The 20,056-nt window shown below is 44.5% G+C and overlaps 1 protein-coding gene across 2 annotated transcripts in view; it reads right to left on the bottom strand.

The window, feature by feature from the left end:
* DNAH9 (dynein axonemal heavy chain 9) overlaps positions 1-20,056 on the bottom strand; it is a 285,309-nt gene that overhangs the window by 60,327 nt on the left and 204,926 nt on the right. For both annotated transcript variants that reach the window (XM_027516812.1, XM_027516811.1), the window contains exons 50-53: positions 13,249-13,674; positions 5,759-5,878; positions 3,336-3,524; positions 246-481 (exon numbers count right to left, since the gene is read on the bottom strand). In XM_027516812.1, coding sequence (XP_027372613.1) covers positions 246-481; positions 3,336-3,524; positions 5,759-5,878; positions 13,249-13,674 — 971 coding nt within the window. The remainder of the gene's footprint in view (positions 1-245; positions 482-3,335; positions 3,525-5,758; positions 5,879-13,248; positions 13,675-20,056) is intronic.

Genomic DNA, 20,056 nt, shown 5'->3' with positions numbered 1-20,056 from the left:
AACTAACTCAACATTGTAAACTAGCTGTACTCCAATAAAAACAAAAATAAAAAGAAAGAAAAGCAGAGACTCGGCACCCAAGCATCTCCTGCTGAGATGTTTCTTAAATTGAGAGGACAATCAGGAGAAAACTCCTGGGGGGACCAGCGGGGTAGAAACAATCTTCGGTGATTTAAAACCCGCTCATGACACTTTTCCCTTCTGCGTAATTGGCAAAGTGGGAACTTCTGTGTGCAGACACCTACCCCTTCTGGCCGATCTGGGTGACCCGGAGGTCCTCACCATACTTGTTCTTGATCCATTTGATGCCTTGTAGCTGAGGGTCCACCATGAGCGGCCAGCGCTCGCAGCTGAGGAGGATGGCGGCATTCTCTGTGGACATGCGGTCTGCAGGGAGGCCCTCATTCTGCCAGGTGGCCACGTCGGCATCATCCATCAGCATCCGTAGGGGGTCCAGGGTGGGGGTCACCGGGATTGGAACCTGGTGGGAAAGAAAGGGCACAGGCGCTCAGAACGGAAGCAGGGGGTGGGGCACAGCTCACTCAAAAGACAGAACTCCTCTAAAAAGCAAGACCAAAATCCCCCTGAGGAGAGTTTTCCTGGCTGTGTGATTGCAGAGCATGTTTCCTCAGCGTCCTGATAGTCTCTTCTCTTGAGGGATGAACAGCAGCAGAAATCCCACCCTTGTCATCCTAGGTTCTTCGGTATATTTTCTAAGTCAAATGACTACCATAGATCAATCAGATCAAATCCAAGTGTGTTTGCTCAATCATGTCTGACTCTTTGCAACCCTTCGGACTAGCCCACCAGGTTCCTTTGTCCAAGGGATTTTTCAGGCAAGAATACTGGAGTGAGTTGCCATTTCCTCTTCCAGGGGAATCTTCCCAACCTAGGGATCAAACCTGAGTTTGATCCACTGCAGGTGGATTCAGTTCAGTGGTACAGAATCTGCCTGCCAGTGCAGGAGCCATAGGAGATGCAAGTTTGATCCCTGGGTCAGAAAGATTCCCCTGGAGGAGGAAATGGCAACCCACTCCAGTATTCTTACCAGGATAATCTCATGGACAGAGGAGCCTGGCAGGCTGTAGTCCATGGGGTTGCAAAGAGTCAGATAGGACTGAGCAACCAAGTATCATTTGCATGTTAACAGCAGTCTCCATCCTCCTTACCCGTGTTAGCAGAGTCATTTCCTGTTGCATTTCTGTGCTTCACGGTCCCAGTCCCCACACCGGCGCACACCGATCACCCTCTCCTCTCACTGGCATCACCACTTGCTGCCAATGCCCAGCTCGCAAAGGACTGCGGACCCTCTCCTTTCTCCTGCTGCAGACCAACCCCCTCAACACAAGGCTGCTTGCAGGACCTCGTCCCGCAAACCTGTCCACTGTCCCTGTTGGGAACCCTACCTTTTCTTCTGCTTACCTCTTTCAGCTCATTTAATTCTTCTCAGAATAATCATTTTCATTAGAAACTTTTTTTTTTTAATTGGGGTAAATGTCACATTCCTTAGCCATTTCAGAGTGCACAAATCAATGGCATTTAGTCTTTCACAATGCTGTGCAAGTCTCAGCTCTGTCTCTTTCCAAAACATTTTCTTCACCCCAAAAGGAAACTGCACCTCTACGAGCAGTCACTCCCCATTCCCGGCTACCCCCAGGTCTTACAACCTCTAATCTGCTCTCTGTCTGTGTGGATTTGCCTATTCTGGAGGTTTCACATAAATGGAATTATGCAATACATGTGACCTTTTGTGTTGGCTTCAGAACACTCTTGAGGTTCACATATGTGCCCTGTTATTAATATTAACCTCTCCATCCTTCTCTTCTCTGCAGTTTGTCCTCCCAGTTATCTCAGGAAAGCCTCTCCTTTCCCTTTAATTATATCTGCTAAGAGTACGAACGGCCAATTCTATACCTTCGAGCAGATCTCAAAGGGAAAGCCAGACACTGGAGGTTCTTATCCTGGCATCAGAAATGTATTTCAATAGAATCGTTTTCCTTTGTAATCGTATTCATTCCATTTTACATACTACAAAACATTACTGTGAGAAGGAATGCATCGGTTTTATCAGACTGCCAAAAGGGTCCATGGCACAAAAATACTTGAGTCCCCAAAGCAGAGCCAGAAAACACCTCATTAACCTGCTATTGCGCTCCTTGCCTTCATTTGTTCAGCTAATGGCTGTCCTTTCAACGATTTCCTTTCCACAAGTGTTCAAAGTGAATAAATAACAGCTTAATTTTTTGTTTATTTCCCAGTACTGTAACGGTTTTTTTTTTTAATTAAAAAAAAATTTAAACAATTTTTTGGCTGTGCCATGTGGCATGTGGGATTTTAGTTCCCCAACAAGGGATCAAACCTGTGCCCCCTGCCTTGGAAGCGCAGAGTCTTAACGACTGGACCACCAGGGAAATGCACTATAAGAGTTTTTAAACTACTGTTCAGCAAATTATCAGGTGGGTGGGATTTTATGAGCTGATCTGAGAAGCCAACCATCACTAGACGGTCTGGGCTTTGTGTTCCAAGGAGACACCTATAAATGCATTCTGGAACACAACCCTAACTGTACGTGGTGATTCTTCTGTGCTAACTCTCAGGCAGCTGCTTCTTATGACTCTCGTCTTGACTGCGGGACTAAGACTGTCCCGCCGACACCCTGGTACGGACTGTCTTCTGTGCCTCCCGCCAGTGGCATGTAGGACAGGATGAAGACTCGGCAAGTGCTTGTGGGTTGAGGACCATGAGCGCTGTGAGAGTGTCGAGGGGCAACACACCCTGAGTCCTCTTCGGTTGGAAACTGGCATTTCCCCATCAGGTCATGTCAGCGTGAGCCACCTACTCACACTGAGAGCTGAGGACGTTTGACCAAAGCCGATGAACTGCCTTCATAGGGGTGTCTGTAGGTCACAGACACAGATGTGGTGCTCGGGGCACAGTAACCAGGGGGGCAGCATTTGGGGAAGGAGGTGTGCCCTCCACTGCTGCTATTAAGTTTGGCACAAGAGCAGGAAGGTTGGAGGGAAATACAGGATGTGTTTGGTGCCTCGTGGGTTTAACAGTTTTGAGAACAGTCAGGAGACAGCATGGAGGTGGTGGGCCAGAGTTCCCACGCAGACCCCAGAAGGAGGACAGGCGCTGTCCCCAGGTGACCTGGAGGGCAGTGCATGGTGGTACATGGAAGTGTGGAAGGACATGGGTGCCCAGGTCTCCGTCCTGGATCCCGGAGGTCACTAGGGGATGCTCTGGAGGTGACGGGAGGAAGAACGCAGGAAGGGACTAGAAGATTTGCATTGCTACTGTCACGTGAGCTCACGAGTGACGTGGGCCAGACACACCTGCAGCTGGCTCAGGTAGGGCCTCCACGCCGCGTCTAGGAGGCTCTGGCGGTACCGCTTTGTAAAGAAGCCCAGGTACGAGATGGAAGCTGCAGTGAGTAAAATGTCTCCACATAATTTCCTTTCCTGTTGCTTGAGGTTCTGCACAGCTTCTGCCCATCTCACGTTTTCAGAGGCCAGGCCTCCCACCTGCCATTTGGAAGAGCAGAGAGGGGGAGAAGGCACGTCATACCACAGGCCACGATTCAGCCACGGAGAATGCACAGCACACGTTTCCCAGCAGGGGACTCGGGACATCATCTGTGTGGCCCTTGTGATCAATGCGGGTTTGCACCGGCCGCAGCAAACACTGCAGCAAATGAGCCCCTGAGTTCTCTGCCCTGAACCTGCTGGGCTGTGGAGAGACAGGGTCTGAATGCAGCCTTCGGGGCTCTGCCCTTGACAGGCATAGAGATGAACATGCCTGCCTTGAAGGGCCATGAAGAGAACTTAGTGTGACTGTGTGAGATCATCACTTGGGGTCATGTATGGTACTCAAAACATAGCATAAAATCATGCACCTCTCCCTTCTCTTCAAATGCTGAAGATACGAAAATCAAAGAAAATCAATTGCACTATAAATCACTCACAGAGGCCAGGATGGGCATGGTCATTAAGCCACAGATACACAGAAGCAAAGTCCCAAGACTGCAGAGCAGGGCTTGACTCTGCCGGCCCACGTCAGAGGCACCCTCTCTGGAAGAGAGACGGTCTCCCTATGGGAGGACTGTGAGGCGAGCTGTTCGGTGAAGCTTGGCTTCTGTGCTATGCACACGCATGCATGTTCAGTCGGGTCTGACTCTTTGCAACCCCATGGACTGTAGCCCAGCAGGCTCCTCTGTCCATGGGATTCTCCAGCAAGAATACTGGAGTGGGTTGCCATTTCCTTCTCCAGGGGATCTTCCTGACCCAGGGATCGAATCCAGATCCCCTGCATTGCAGGCAGATTCTTTACCGCTTGAGTCACCCGGGAAGCCCTCTGTGCTCTGGTGTGATGACTGGTCGCCTTTTCTTCCTCGAAAGATGACATCCAAGGACATCAGAGCTGACGGACTTGAGGGACTTACCCCACCTGCCCATCCTCACCCCGTCTTAGATCACACAGATAAAGATCAGAAAGTCCCAGCATCTCGTCAGAACCCCAAGGTCAGTGGAAGTCGGGGGGCTTCAGAGACCATCTGTCCTGAGTCTTAGAGCAGAGCCCCACCTCACCTCCTATGAGGACCAATGCAGAAAAGTCTCCAACCGGGCAGAGAGAGGCCAAGGGAAATTCTGGGAACCAGGCAGGGGAGTGAACAGATGACAGGCCGGCAGGGAGGTCCTGACTGCCTCCCGCTCGTCTGTGGAGGAGCTGCCTCTACACCCCACCATTCAGTGAGGTTGGGGGTCTCAGAGCTGTGCAGCAGCAGATTCAACACACAAGGGTTCAGACACACCTGAGGTTTCACCTCCCATCACTGGAGTGCGGCTGGTTCAGTGACGGTTATGACTCAACTGTCCCTGAACTGGGAAACCTGGCTTTGTTATATACATAAATGGTGGCTGGAATAAACGTGTATGAAAAGGGATTGATTCCACTTCCCTTCACTGGTGAGGGAGGTGCTGTAAGGGCCCTCCATAAAGAGATATCATGTCCAGTGGGCACTGCTTTGCAGGCTCTGAGCTGATGATTCATGATGAGAAATGTAAGCCACAGGGGATGAAAATGGCTACAAATCCTGTGATTCTCTTCTTGTCAGGGGCTGGGGCCTGTGGTCCCTCTCCCCGGATCTGACACTGCTTTGACTAGTAGAATGCAAGGAAGGATGCTGTGCTGGCTTTTGGTCCCAGGCCTTAAGAGAATGGGACCTTCTACTTTCTGTCCTTGGGACACTTGCTCTTGGAGCCCTGAGTGGCCATGTAGGTGACTACCCTGCTGGACAGACCAAGGTCATGGGTGGCCATGCTCCGAGTCAGCTGTCTGGCTCCTTTCTGCTTCTGTCTCAGCGCCTCATCCTGTCCACACCCTTGTTATCAAACGCCCCACAGGGAAGAATGCCTGGGTTTGCCTATCAAAGGCTAGTTTTGTCTTCAATGATTCCCATAGCCGTTGCAGGTACAGGTAAGCATGTCATGCCTCTTGAAAGCTGCCTGATGGATCCCACACCCCTTCCTCCCAACCATCCCTGTAGGAAATCTCCTTTGACTAGATCAGGGTATGCATTCATACTTTCCCCAGGAGTCAGCCTCTACAGCCTGGAGCATTTTAATATTTCTTGCCACTCTTGTCAAAGTGGGGCCCAGCTGTGTTCATCTACTATGTACCTCTGAGGCACCAACAAGCTCAGCTTGTGTAATTAAATCCCCCTTCTTCCCCCACCCCGTCCCTGGAGGTTCACACTTACCAGGCGGTTTGCAAGGGAGATGGTGCCTGCGGTCGCTTCAGCTTCTTGCTGACATTTGAGTTTGTCGGTTGTTGCTTTCTCAAACTTAGCTGTGAGTTTGGCCAGGTTCTCATTAAGGTGCTGTTGAGGAAGGAATGCAAGGTCTGTCAGTAATTCCAGTGCTTCAGAGACAAGGGTCCACGTGCAGGGCATTTTTAAAGAAGCCCTGTGCTCCCTGGAAGAAGCTGTGAGGGACTGGGGAAATGGGCAGGGAAGGGAAGGAAGGCAAGCTGGGGGGCTCTCAGGCAGATCCCCGTGGGAGTCCAAAGGGTCCTGATCCAAGAGAGAGAACCCAGCTTTCACGTCCCTCACCCAGTCAATGGTCCAGGAACAGGAGGGGGTGATGGACCAGGAGAAATGAAATGAAATGTTAGTTGCTAAGTTGTGTCTGACTCTTTGTGACCCCAGGGACTGCAGCCCACCAGACTCCTCTGTCTATGGACTTTCCCAGGCAAGAATACTGGAGTGGGTTCTCCAAGGGATTTTCTTGATCCAGGGAATGGACCAGGAGAGAGAGACTTAAGTTCTGTCTCTCTCTGTACTGGGGAAAATGGGTTCCAGTACTCTGAGAAAAAAGTGAAAGCGCTGCTTTGCTTTTAGAAGCAAAAGCTCACTGGAGCCTGGGGAGGCCTGGAAATGGACAGAAGGATCCCAGGATTGGGGGTGGGGGTGCAGGGAGGAGCCAGACTGTCTGCTGCAGTTGGTTTGCAGGTTGGAGTTGGTCTGCAACCTGGGTCCTCTCCTTGTTTCAAGGTCTCAGGAGTATAAGACAACTTCACCTAACCTCCTCCATTCTCTCCAATTATCCCAAAATAGAGGAACATTTTTTTAAAAGACATGGTTCTCAGTTTTTCTAAATGCATTAAGAATTTAGAATGTAAGTGCACGGTCTTTGTTGCCCCTACCACGCCTGTTTGCATCCGCAAAGCCACCTAGTTGCATAGAAGACACCTCCAGATAAGTCTCACATCTGTGTCACAGTAGGGCTTCAGGCTGCTCTGTCCATCATCACCAAGTCACAAGAGGAAGAAATGAAGAGCCAGACTTATACAGCCAAGCAGCTTAACCAGGAGGTGGTGAGGCATCCAGTTAACGGTGGCAGGCTGGCCACATTCTTCTGCCTCCTCTTCTTCCCAAGACTTCTCTAACATGATCATGAGTGAAAGTCGTTCAGTCATGTCTGACTCTTTGTGACCCCATGAACTGTAGCCTGCCAAGCTCCTCGGTCCATGGAATTCTCCAGGCAGGAATACTGGAATGGGTTGCCCTTTCCTTCTCCAGGGGATCTTCCCAACCCAGGGACTGAACCTGGGTCTCCCACATTGCAGCCAGACTCTTTACCGATTGAGCCACAAGGGAATAAATTCAAGGGAAGGATTAAAACATGAACTGGAGGAAATCTAGACAGTGTAAGAAAACATAAAGTGAAAAAAAATAAAAGAAAGTAGAGGACCCGTCAGAAGTTTCGATGGGCTTCCCTGGTGGCTCAGACTGTTAAGAATCTGCCTGTAATGCAGATTTGATCTGAGTTTTATCCTTGGGTTGGGAAGATTCCCTGCAGAAGGGAATGGCTACTCCTTCCAGTATTCTTGCCTGAAGAATCCATGGACAGAGGAGTCTGGTGGGCTACAGTCCACGGGGTCGCAGAGCTGGACACAACTGAAGCGACTTTCACTTTCTTTTACTTTGAGAAGTTCTGATATCTAATCAATATGCATTCCAGGAAATAAGGTTAAAAAAGAAACAGAAGAGAAACTACAAAGCATCTTGTGGAACTGAAGAAAATAAGTCTCTACAGGCCAAGCACAAAGAATAAAAAAAGAATGACAGCTAAGTACATCAATGTAACATTTCAGACACCAAGAATAAAGAAAAAAAAATCGAAAGACTTCCAGAAAGGCAGAAACACAGTGCACCCACAAAGGAATGGGACCCTGACTGTTCATCAGACTTCTCACCAGACCAAAAGATAAAGCACTCAGTGTTCTAAGAGGAAAATATTAGCATCAGAATTTAAAACTCAGTGAAACTGTCAATTCAGTTTAGAAACAAAAAGATATGTCCAGACCAGAATATTAGATAATTTATCTCTTATGTAACATTTCTGAAAAAGTTATTTAAGAATGAGCCAAAGCAAAACAAGAGAAGAAATCAAGAAAGAAGCCATGGGGACCAGAAGTCTTTGGAGTGAGCCCGAGAGAGCAATGAATGTGATTACTCTTCATCACTAGAGCTTTGAGTTGGAAACAAGAGAGAAAGGTCTTGGGAACAAAGGCAGGCTCAGTAGAACACTGGAGTGGATGGAGATTTAATTTTTTTTTTTTAAGATTTTTAAAATGTGAACCATTTTTTAAAATTCTTTATTCAATTTGTTACCATATTTCTTTTAAAAAAAATGTTGTTGTTTTTTTTTTTTTTGGCCACAAGGCATGTGAGATCTTAGCTCTCTGACCAGGAATTGAACCTGTACACTCTGCGTTGGAAAGTGAAGTCTTAACCACTGACCACCAGGGAAGTACCTAGAGAGGTTTTTTTTTTTCCCCCCAAAGGAACTAATTGAAAGAGAGAGAGAAAAGGAGAAAGTAGAAATTCCAGGGGGAAAGGTATTTTAAAAAGGAAATGTAATTGTACTTTGATCTGCTATGAACAATATAGAGAGATTCATAGAATATAAACATAATTTACTGTCCTTTCAGTTTTTTGAATCAGTCAATGGGGAGCGCCTGGGACAACTGATTTGGTTACAATGTAGGGATTTTCAGTGTTGGTGATTCAAAAACCAAATAACGGTAAGTAATGATAAGGGAAGTGGGAGGTAGGAGGGAGGCGGGTGAGCTAAAGGCAAGGACACTAACTCCATCTTGAACACGAGAGCTCCAAGGAAGCGGCCTCTGTGTGATTGAACAAGGAATTGAGGTCACGTCGGCGAAACAGAGTCACTGTGATGAGATAGGAGATGATTGCTGTCCAGCCTCCTGGAGCAGAAAGTCAACTGTCTAAAGAAGATACATGACAAATGGATGCGGCACAGCACTTAGACAGGGCTCAGAAATTCAGATGCGCAGAACAGGAAGACGGCGCAAACTAGCCAGATGAGTCTAATGTTAAAAGAAATAGGGGCCGGTGGGGACTGTGACAAAATGCAGCAAAACTGCCTGCTCGAGTGGGAAGCCACTGCTTAAGGCCAGAGTCAGTCAGTGATATTCAGGAATCTTGTGATTGTTATAAGACTGGCCAGAAATCAGGTGTTTTAGTTTTAAATACTGGCCACCAGTTAAATCATTTCCAAGCAGTACGTGCAGGACAGATAAAAGACATTTAAGCCATTGGGTTGTAAGCTCTGAGTGGCATCAACAATCAGTTCAGCTCAGTTCAGTTCAGTTCAGTTGCTCAGTCATGTCCAACTCTTGGTAACCCCATGGACTGCAGCACTCCAGGCTTCCCTGTCCTCCACTGTCTCCTCAAGCTTACTCAGACTCATGTCCATTGAGTCGGTGATGCCATCCAACCATCTCATTCTCTCATCCCCTTCTCCTCCTGCCTTCAATCTTTCCCAGCATCAGGTCTTTTCCAACGAGTCAGTTCTTCCAATGAGCATTAGCTGGCCAAAATATTGGAGCTTCAGCTTCAGCATCAGTCCTTCCAATGAATATTTAGGACTGATTTCCTTTAGGATGGACTGGTCTGATCTCCTTGCAATCCAAGGAACTCTCGAGAGTCTTCTCCAACACCACAGTTCAAAAGCATCAATTCTTTGGCACTCAGCTTTCTTTATGGCTCAACAATCAGTAGAAACAGACAAAAGAATGAAAAGGTCAGGAGACTGTCATTACTCACTCGAAGCTCTTCTCTGCTCTCTGTTATTTTACTTAATGAGTGAGTAAATGCCTGGTGAAGATGCCTTCCTTGTTTTTACTGCTATTATTTTTTTAATCTGCCAAGTTCATATGTGTTTGTGACAGAAAAAAAGAAAATACAGATAAAAAAAAAAAACATCCAAAATGTACTACTTGGAGATAACCACCACTATTCATATTGGTGTGTATTTTAATTATCTGTGTAGTTGCTAATTTGTGTCTGACTCTTCGCAACCGCATGAACTGTAGCCTGCCAGGCTCCCCTGTCCATGGGATTCTCCAGGCAAGAATACTGGAGTGGGTTGCAATTTCCTCCTCCAGGGATTTTAATTATATATATAATCAAATTGAAATTACCTTGTAGAATGTGTTCTGAAAGATGCCTTTTTTTTTTTTTTTGCTTTATGCATCATGAGTATAAAATTCTTGGTACAGCAGAAACAAATACAACATTATAAAGAAACTATACTCTGATTAAAAAATTCTTTACTTGGAATTATGCTAAAATCCTAAAAACAGGCATCCTCTTCTTGGTGAAGGGGGATGCAACTGGAGAGGGCTAACTGTGGCCTCAGTGACACAGAGGGAGGCACTTTCCTGCCTGGGTGGGCGTCCATATGTGCAATGGGTATCAGTCCACCCTCCTGTTATTAGTAGGTGAGTGTCATGCCTATGTTGATAGGCATGTGGATGAGCAAGGATGGAGAGGAGGTTGTTCAAAGCGAGAAGGCATCTTTTGAATTTCAAAAAATATTTTGGCAGAAGAGAAGTGCCTTCCTAAGGTAGCCAAGTATTTTAAAAATATTCTGATTGCTTTCACAGGTTGAATGAGCCCATCATGTGCGTGTTGGCTAACTGAATAGGTATAAACATTTTGAAAACATTCCCTTCGCACCAAATGTTCCTTTCGTTAAAATAACTTGAGTAAGAGAGGGAGAGCTTTGAAAATGTAGTTCCTGTAACACTTTTCTGAGAGCAACTGAAAAATATGAAAATGATCAGAAGGTCTTTTCCCCCCTAGAAGCAGTCAACAGGGTGGTAGAGTGTTTTGCTCTTGGTGTTCTTTCAAGAGGGCCGTTGGGAGGTTGATTATCAGTAATCTGGCCCGTGAATATCCGGGTTTTATAAAGCAAACATACTGGGAGATTCTTTGCTTTGCCAAAGCATCTCTTTTTTATAGACAGTCTGGTTGCAAGGATCTTTGAACTGGGGTCTTTAGCTGAGGAATTTAATCTATGGATCAATAATGCTGTGAAACTTGAAGCATGAAGCAAGTCTGCAATCTTGCTTTTCATAATTTGTAAAACCCTTTTTATCATCATGAGAAATGTGCAGTAAGAATTTTATCTGCCTAGAACGCACATGTAGAAATGAAAGATCCAGGGAAAGTTTCAGCTTGAGCTTGACCTTGGTGGTGACCAGGGCGTGAACACAGACATGATGACACATGCAGCTGATGGAGAAGCAGGTGGAGGTAATGCAGGGGTCAGGAGTCACAGGAACCCTGGTGGTGGCAGCAGCTCCCTGTGTTCCTGTGGGCTGCGCTCTGGGCTTCTGTTCTACCTGCTTCTCTCCTTTGATCCTCACGGCAAACTCACAAAGTGGGGGCTATTCAGTTCAGTTCAGTTCAGTCACTCAGTCGTGTCCAACTCTTTGCCACCCCATGAATTGCAGCATGCCAGGCCTCCCTGTCCATCACCAACTCCTGGAGTTCACTCAGACTCACGTCCATCGAGTTGCTGATGTCATCCAGCCATCTCATCCTCTGTCGTCCCCTTCTCCTCCTGCCCCCAATCCCTCCCAGCATCAGAGTCTTTTCCAATGAGTCAACTCTTCGCATGAGGTGGCCAAAGTACTGGAGTTTCAGCTTTAGCATCATTCTTCCAAAGAACACCCAGGCCTGATCTCCTTCAGAATGGACTGGTTGGATCTCCTTGCAGTCCAAGGGACTCTCAAGAGTCTTCTCCAACACCACAGTTCAAAAGCATCAATTCTTTGGCACTCAGCTTTCTTCACAGTCCAACTCTCACATCCATACATGACCACTGGAAAAACCATAGCCTTGACTAGATGGACCTTTGTTGGCAAAGTAATGTCTCTGCTTTTCAATATGCTATCTAGGTTGGTCATAACTTTTCTTCCAAGGAGTAAGTGTCTTTTAATTTCATGGCTGCAGTCACCATCTGCAGTGATTTTGGAGCTATTACTGTGTCCATTTTATGTCAGGAAGCTGAAGTTTGGGCACTTGAAAGCCCTTTCTATATGTCACCCACTGGTGAACAGCGCAGCATGGATTGGAAGGGGTTTTAGCTGCCGTGTCATTCCGCAGGATTCTGATTTCCACCTCTCATGTTGGCAATACCCATTTGTAATGGCTTCCCAGGTGGCGCAGTGTTAAAGAATCTGCCTGCTGATGCAGGAGATGCAGGTTTAATTCCTAGCTTGGGAAGATCCCCTGGAGGAGGAAATGGCAACCTACTCCAGTATTCTTGCCTGGAGTGTCCCATGGACAGAGAAGCCTAGCGGGCTACAGTCCATGGGGTCCTGAAGCATCAGACAAGACTGAACGTGAACACATGTCATTTTGATGGCAAAGGTGAAGTTCAAGGGGAATCTGTCTCAAATAGGGGTGAATCCAAGGTCACCTCCATCCCCCAATCCTGGGTGAGGGACATACAACAAAAATATCAATAAGAGGCTAATAATGATATATTTATGGCCAAGGGACCACCCCCACCCCAAACCACAACACGCTAGTCTGCTCTTACAGACTTCTATAAGGCAGTGCAGGCGGCATAACACGTCCCACAGACCCACATGTCCACAGCAATCAGAGCGAGGGGGCGGACAGTGGGCAGAATGGAAGATCCTGATGCACGAGGTGGGGAAAGGTGGGGAAAAACTATGTCTCAGAGAGGAAAAGGGGTCTCCCATTTTTTAACTTATCTACAAAACAGGCTCACAAACAGGAGAGCAGACTTGTGGTTGCCAAGGGGGAAGAGGTGGGGGAGGGATGGACTGGGAGTTTTGGGATTAGCAGATGCAAACTATCATCTATAGGATGGATAAGCAATAAGGTCCTACTGCACAGCACAGGGAACTATAGTCAATAACCTGTGACAAACCATAATGGAAAGAATATATATGTGTGTGTGTGTAATTGAATCTCTTTACACAGCAGAAAATAACAACATTGTAAATCAACTATACTTCAATAACATAAGTTAAAGAATCTCCCTTTTCTGACCTTATGTTCTTAACTATCAGATGTGCAAAAATATTAGATTCACCTGTGGCTAATAAGATAGCAGCTGGTTCCATGGATAATACCATTCATTTATTATACGTATCCGTCTGTCATCTTTTCTTTCTTTGGAGGAAATGGAAAAAAAACCTTTTAGGACCAAAGCTTAAACCCATGGCCCGGTGGGTCTATCTTGTTTGGACTACACGGTATTTGAGAAAGAAAACTTAAAAGTTTCCTCTATTGAAAAATTAAGATTTTACATAACAATTTGGTTTTCTTTAAAAGTCAGGTCCGAGGTGCTGGGGCCTGGGGGAGAGGGCTGTTTGCTTCAGGTGGGGGTCACTTACAGCAATCTTGGCTTTAACGGCCGCCAGCTTCTCCTGGGCAGCAGCGAGGTCCGAGGTGGCCCTGCTCAGTGCTTGGCGCTTGGGTTCCACATCACAGAACACCTCGTGAAACTTCACGATGTTTATGACCCAAGAACAGAGGCCTGCGGCTGCGTAAGACTTGGTGGCCACGAACTCCGGATTGAACTCGGGGTCCTGCAGATATGGCCTGATGGCCTTGAGGCAGTTCTCGTGAATGTTCTCCTTATCAAAGTGGACGAGGGAGTCCAGGAAACCGTCCACCTTGGCCATGGTGACCTTGGCGGCCTTCCAGCTGCGGTCCTTGGGCACCTTGCCCCTGGGGGCTATGAGCACCATCACCGCTGCGCTGACATTGCTCACCGCCGGCGGCGGGGAACCGAAGGACTTCAGCTCGGTCAGATTGGTCTGCAAGAGAGAGGCACATTGTCAGAGGAAAACGCGTGGGCTCTCTTTGTCACCGACCACTCATGGAGGCTGGCTCAGAGCGAACTGAGAGGGCCATTTCGAAGCCTTTAGGTGCCCTCGGAATTTTAAATATCATGATTCATGAGAAGGGAACCAAAAACTCCCCAGTGGTTCCAGACTGCTCCGAATGGTTAGTCGAGACTCAGCGAGGTTCTCTCAGCACTTTGACCTGCAGCCCATCAAAAACACACAATTATTTCACATTTAACTGAAATGTATAAGGATGCCAACACGCTCTGAAACAGGCAGAGTGCCATGAATAAAAGATAAGGTTATTATAAATTAATTTCCATCTTGGATTGAAGAGAATGGCAGTGTAACCCAACTATATATTTTTTTCTTTAATTAAACTGCTTTGTTCCATGAGCTTGTTCTAACTACAGCTGACCGTCCTGACAGCAAAGTGGTATTTTCTGCCAAGAAATAACACAGACAGAAAGCCAGGCACGGCATGTGCTGTTACTGCCTCTGCCTAGACAGGGGTTGGAGTTTTGCTACAAGTTTCACTTGCTCTAGAAAGATATGGCTGAAAGGCTTGACCTTGAAAAGCCACTCGAACTTCTCAGGCCTTAGTGTTTTCATCTGTAGGTTGGGAGCAGTAAACCTGCAAGTGAAATTTGGTCAGAAATGCATATAAAGTTGATTTAAGGTTTGTTGTGACCGACAGTGAGGAACATGTAATCTCAAAAGCACTTGATTTCAAGGCTGATTTTGTGAACAGGGAAAATCTTTATTTCAAAGATTAGATCCTTGTGCCAAATTAATTTGGGGGTATTCTCAGGCCTGGAAATCAAAACAGGAGGGGGATTATTTCTAGGACCTCATGGAAGCACCTAGGAAGGTGCTCCATTTATTCTTGCCCCGGTTTGCACGTTGAGTCATGAGAGTGTTGTCTATAATGGACAGGAATGAACGGCAGCGCAGGTGTGGCAGCTGTGCTTGGACACCTGTCCTAGTGGCCTCCCCTGAGCCAGAGAGGACACAGAGGGAACATACAATCAGAAACAAAACCCACGCGATTTTAATATCATTCAAGTTGAGCATGTATGTTCAATGTACTGAATTAAGAAAAGATAAAAATGGATACAGATGAAATTTAATTCTATAACCTAGATATATCATTGTTACTGTTTCAATGTAATTCCTTCTAACTTTTAAAAAATTATATATATATATATATTTTTTTTATTGGGAAATTCTGGGCCTTTGTTGCTACATGGGTTTTTCTCTAGTTGTGGTTGTGCAGGCCTCTCGTTGTGGTAGCTTCTCTTGTGGCAGAGCACAGGAGCAAGTGTCTTTTGATTTCATGGCTGCAGTCGCCATCCACAGTGATTTTGGAGCCCAAGAAAATAAAGTCTGTCACTGTTTCCATTTTTTCCCCATCTATTTGCCATGAAGTGATGGGAGGCTGGATGCCATGATCTTAGTGTTTTGAATATCTAAATGTAAATATATACATATATGTATACACACACACACATTGTATACAGTGCTTTTTCATGATGCTCATTGTCTCTCGCCCCTGCCCAGAGCTAAACAGAATCTTCATAGAGGCAGAATCTTTGTTCATGGAGGCATCACGGGCACCTTGAACAGTGTCTGGCATGGAGGGCAGTCAGGGAGTCTCCGCTGAGTGAATAAACGTGTCTGCACAGTCGTTCATTTGGCAAAGGGGGGATGTAGTGGTAAATAAAAAAGTCAGTCCTTTTGCTCACGCAGATGGGAGGGACGGACACAAAAGGGTCAATCTTTGGTATGTTAGAGAGTGAGAAGTGCTCTGAAAAAAAGCAAAAAGCAGGGCTAGTAGGTTAGTGGATTCTGGAAGACTGATGGTATCACTTTGGCCAGGGAGGGGGTTCTGGGAGGACCACGTAGAGAACCTGATGTTTCAGGAGGGGGAAGGGCAGAGAGTAAATGAGTGGGGAGAGGGCAGGCACAAACGCCAGTTCCAGCACGATTTATAAGACCTCTTCACACACACACACGAGAATACTCTTTTTTTAATTAAAAAAATTTAAGATATTCGGTGACAGGTAGAAATTCAGCTTTCCTACAGCCAAACTGAATAATCCTTTTCCAGATGACATCATGCTATCATCCTTCGTTTTTATGGTAAGAAGGGTCTTTCATACGTATTAAGATGATGTGACCTTATAGTAACTTTTCTAGTTCTTTTACAGTTTCTTTCTTATTGTTCACTGGTTTATAAGATTACATAATTTAGTCCTTCTAGTAAAAGAATACATATTTGTTGTGAAATATTTAGCAAAGATGAAGATGAAAACCAGACTCACTCATCATTTTACTACCCAGAGATAAACACTGTCCTGGTACGTTTCATTATATATGCTTAACAAACTATCAAAGAGGCACAGAAAAGAAAGATAATGAGTGAATGTAGTGTGAATATATATGAATGTGATGCATGTCTGGCTGATTCGTTTATATACACATATACATATATGTAGGCTTCCCAGGTGGCGCTAGTGGTAAAGAAGGAGGGCACGGCGACCCACTCCAGTATCCTTGCCTGGAAAATCCCATGGCCAGGGCGGCCTGGCGGGCTACAGTCCATAGGTTCACAAAGAGTCAGACACAACTGAATTAACTTAACACACACACACGCATACATATATGTACATACATATACATATACAATCACTGTTTACACCATTTTTTTGAATCTAGCATTCACTGAAAATTGTATCTTAAACTCTTTTATGCTATGAATTATTTTTGCAAAATATGATTTTAGATAAAGTATGTGCAATTTTCTCTCATTTAGATGAGCCATAATTTAGCCAACTCCATACTGTTAAGTATTTAGGTTATTAAATTTTTAATAGCTGCTTAAGTGATATGAACTTTTAATGAAATTAGAAATAAGTAAGCCCCAAATAAGAGTCAAATTAGACTTGGATTTAATGTATAAAGTATTTGAGGAATAGTGACATCCTTAAAATACTAAATCTTGCCTTACACAAACTTGGTACATCTATTTCCCTGTTCATATCTTATTTTACACTACTCAACAAAGATGTGCAGTTTTCTTCACATAGTTTCAATAAATTTATTTATGTTTACTTATACTGAGAGTTTTGATTGCTATCTTGAAAATATTATATTTTCTAACTGGCTACTGCTGATATTAGGAAAGCTATTAAATTTTGTAATGGGCCCTTAACCCTCCCCTTTTATTTGTTTTATTACATTTTTATGACATCTATGAATAATAACACATTTGTCTGCTACTTTACAACATTTGCACAATTACCATTTTTCATTTATCATTGCATTGGCTAGAAACTTTAGGGCAATTGTTTTATAATAGAAGCAGAGGGGGTCATTATTGTGCTTTTTCTTTGCTAATGGGAATTCTGCTAATGCTCGACCGTTAGACGGGATGTTTCATTCTTGGACAGGAATTGATTGCTATGTGCTAGCAAATTATCCAAATATCCTTTTGTTCCTACTATACTGAGAGTTTTAATAGGAAAGGATGTTGAATTGTGTTAGGTATCATTTTTGACATTTCTCTAACTACAGAATTTTTTGCCTTTTTTTTTTTAAAGATTTTTTTTTTTAATGTGGACCATTTTAAAAGTTTTTACTGAATTTGTTACAACATTGCTTCTGTTTTATGTTTTGGTTTTTTGGTCTCAAGGCATTTGGGATCTTAGCTCCCAGACCAGGGATCGAACTCACACTTCCTGAATTGGAAAGTGAAGTCTTAACCATTGGACCACAAGGAAGTCCCCCAAAGCTATTATCCTTTGATCGATGGTTGGGTATATTTACAGGAGTAGCCTTGCATAGGCAAAACTTTGGTCGGCAGCATACTGTTGTTTGAATAAATTGCTAGGCTTGATTTACCAGCATTTTATATGGATATCTTAAATCACTACTCATAAATTTGTATAATTTGAGGTTTTATTTTCTTGTGCTATCTCTATCACTTTCAGTATCAAGCTTGTCATATAATAAAGGTCTTAAAAAGTCCTGTAGGAAAGAAGTCTGTTAAACTCTGTAACCCTAGAATTCTCAAAATCATTTAATTATAAAATATACCTTTTATAAATAACTTGTAAATATTAAGTTACAAGTCAAATGACAGGAAGAAAATATTTACAACATATAAAGCAAGATATATAGTAAAAATTTATCTTAAAAACCCTATAAATCAATACAGAAAAGGGAAATTATCTCATCAGAAAATGGACAAAGAATTTGAGCAAATAATGAAGGAAGTAATCTAAGTATTGGAATCTAACCATTCACAAATTTTTTAAATGAAAAAATTCTTGTGTTCTTAATGAGAAAAATTAGAATGATTGAAAATACTTAAGACTGGCAAGGATGTGGGGGAAAGCAGTGCTTACAACTATAAAGAAGAATAGCTATTTTGGATAGAAATTAAGCATTACTTATATAAAAAAGAGAATTCTTGTTAGAGCTTCCTATTGCTTCTGTGGGGCTTCCCAAGTGGCGCTAGTGGCAAAGAACCCACCTGCTAATCCAAGAGACATAAGAGACAGGGGCTCAATCGCTGGGTTAGGAAGATCCCGTGGAAGAGGGCATGGTAACCCACTCCAGTGTTCTTGTCTAGAGACTCCCATTGACAGAGGAGACTGGTGGGCTACAGTCCCTGGGGTTGCAAAGAGTCAGATAGGACTAAAGCAACTGAGCACACACATTGCTTCTGTAAGAAATTACCATAAACACAGTGACTCAACGTGAACGTACAGTCTTCCTATTTTGGAGGTCAGGATTCCTAAGCCGAAGATGTTGGAGAGGCTGGTTCTTTCTGGAGGCTGGAGCAGCGAGTCTGACCCTTTCTGTTCCCAGTTTCCAGAGCCAGCCTCACTCCTTGGCTCAAGGTTCCACATCATATCAGCTGTGTCTGCCCGCTCTGCTCCCACCATCATGCTGCCTTCTTCTTCCGATCTTCCTGTCTCCCTCTTCTTTGGATCCTTGTGATGACATTTAGGACCCAGCTGGGGCTTCCCTGGTGGCTCAGATGGTTAAGAATCTGCCTGCAATGCAGGAGACCCGGGTTTGACCCCTGAATGGGGAAGATCCCCTGGAGAAAGGAACTGCAACCCACTCCAGTATTCTTGCCTCTAGAATTGCACGGACAGAAGAGCCTGGTGGGCTATAGTCCATGGAGTCAAAAAGAGGTGGACATGACACTCTCACTTTCACTGGATAGTCCAGCATCATCTCCCCACTGTGAGATCCTTGATTTAACCACGCCCACCGAGTCACCATATGAAGTAAAATCCACAGGTTCCAGAGGTTAGGACGTGGGTATTTTGAGGGGTGGAGGAGGTATGATTCAACCTGCCATGTTATTCTCTCAAACAAGTGGATTTCTTATTTGGCCCAGAGAAATATGTGAACATGTGGAGTAAAGATGTATGTACAAGAATATTTGTATTAGAGAAAAAAGAAACTAATTAGACACTCAAGAGTAAATAGCTAAAAGAAATAGAGTACGTTATAGCCTGGAATACTACTACAAAGCATTAAATGAATATGGTTTCAATGTATGTATTGGCGTGACACAGTCTTATTTCATGAGGAAGAGTAAGTTGTCATTATCTATTTGTATTTAAAATATGATATATTTTATATGTATATAAACATATAATGCAGTGCATATAAAATATATCATGCTTTAAACACAAATCTCCTGCACTGCAGTCTGAGCCTCCAGGGAAGCCCTAGGTGTTAGTCCCTCAGTCATGCCCGACTCTTTGTGACCCACTGGACTGCAGCCCACCAGGTTCCTCTGTCTCGTGGAATTCTCTAGGCAAGAATACTGGAGAGGGTTGCCATTCCCTTCTCCAGGAGATCTTCCCGACCCAGGGACTGAACTTGGGTCTCCTGTATTGCAGGTGAATTCTTTACTGTCTGAGCCACCAGGGAAGACCTACTGTATTTCATATGTGTATTTGCACAGATATAAATACATAGAAAAATTGCTGGATGAGATACAGCTCAAGCTTTTCCAGGAGTGCTGTTTTAGGAGAGGACTGGGGGTGGAGTGGAAAGAAGGGTGACTTTATGTTTCATCCTGTACATTCTGTACTCTCTGAATTATTGTAATGATAAAAATGCCATTATATGTTATTTGTATAATAAAAAGTAAGTTTACTGGATAAAACGCATAGGAAATAAATAGAAAATTTCAAGTAACTCTGCAAGGAGAAAAAAAAGAAGCCATGAAATTGTAAGCAAAACCATTCTTCAACTAGGGCAGGAAAAGCTATACTGGATTTGCTTCAGTTTAGCTATAAAAGTGAGATAAAACTGCCAAAGC

Source organism: Bos indicus x Bos taurus, chromosome 19 (assembly GCF_003369695.1).
Source record: "Bos indicus x Bos taurus breed Angus x Brahman F1 hybrid chromosome 19, Bos_hybrid_MaternalHap_v2.0, whole genome shotgun sequence".
In the NCBI taxonomy this organism is placed as follows: domain Eukaryota; kingdom Metazoa; phylum Chordata; class Mammalia; order Artiodactyla; family Bovidae; genus Bos; species Bos indicus x Bos taurus.
This window is presented reverse-complemented; position numbering and strand designations above follow the sequence as displayed.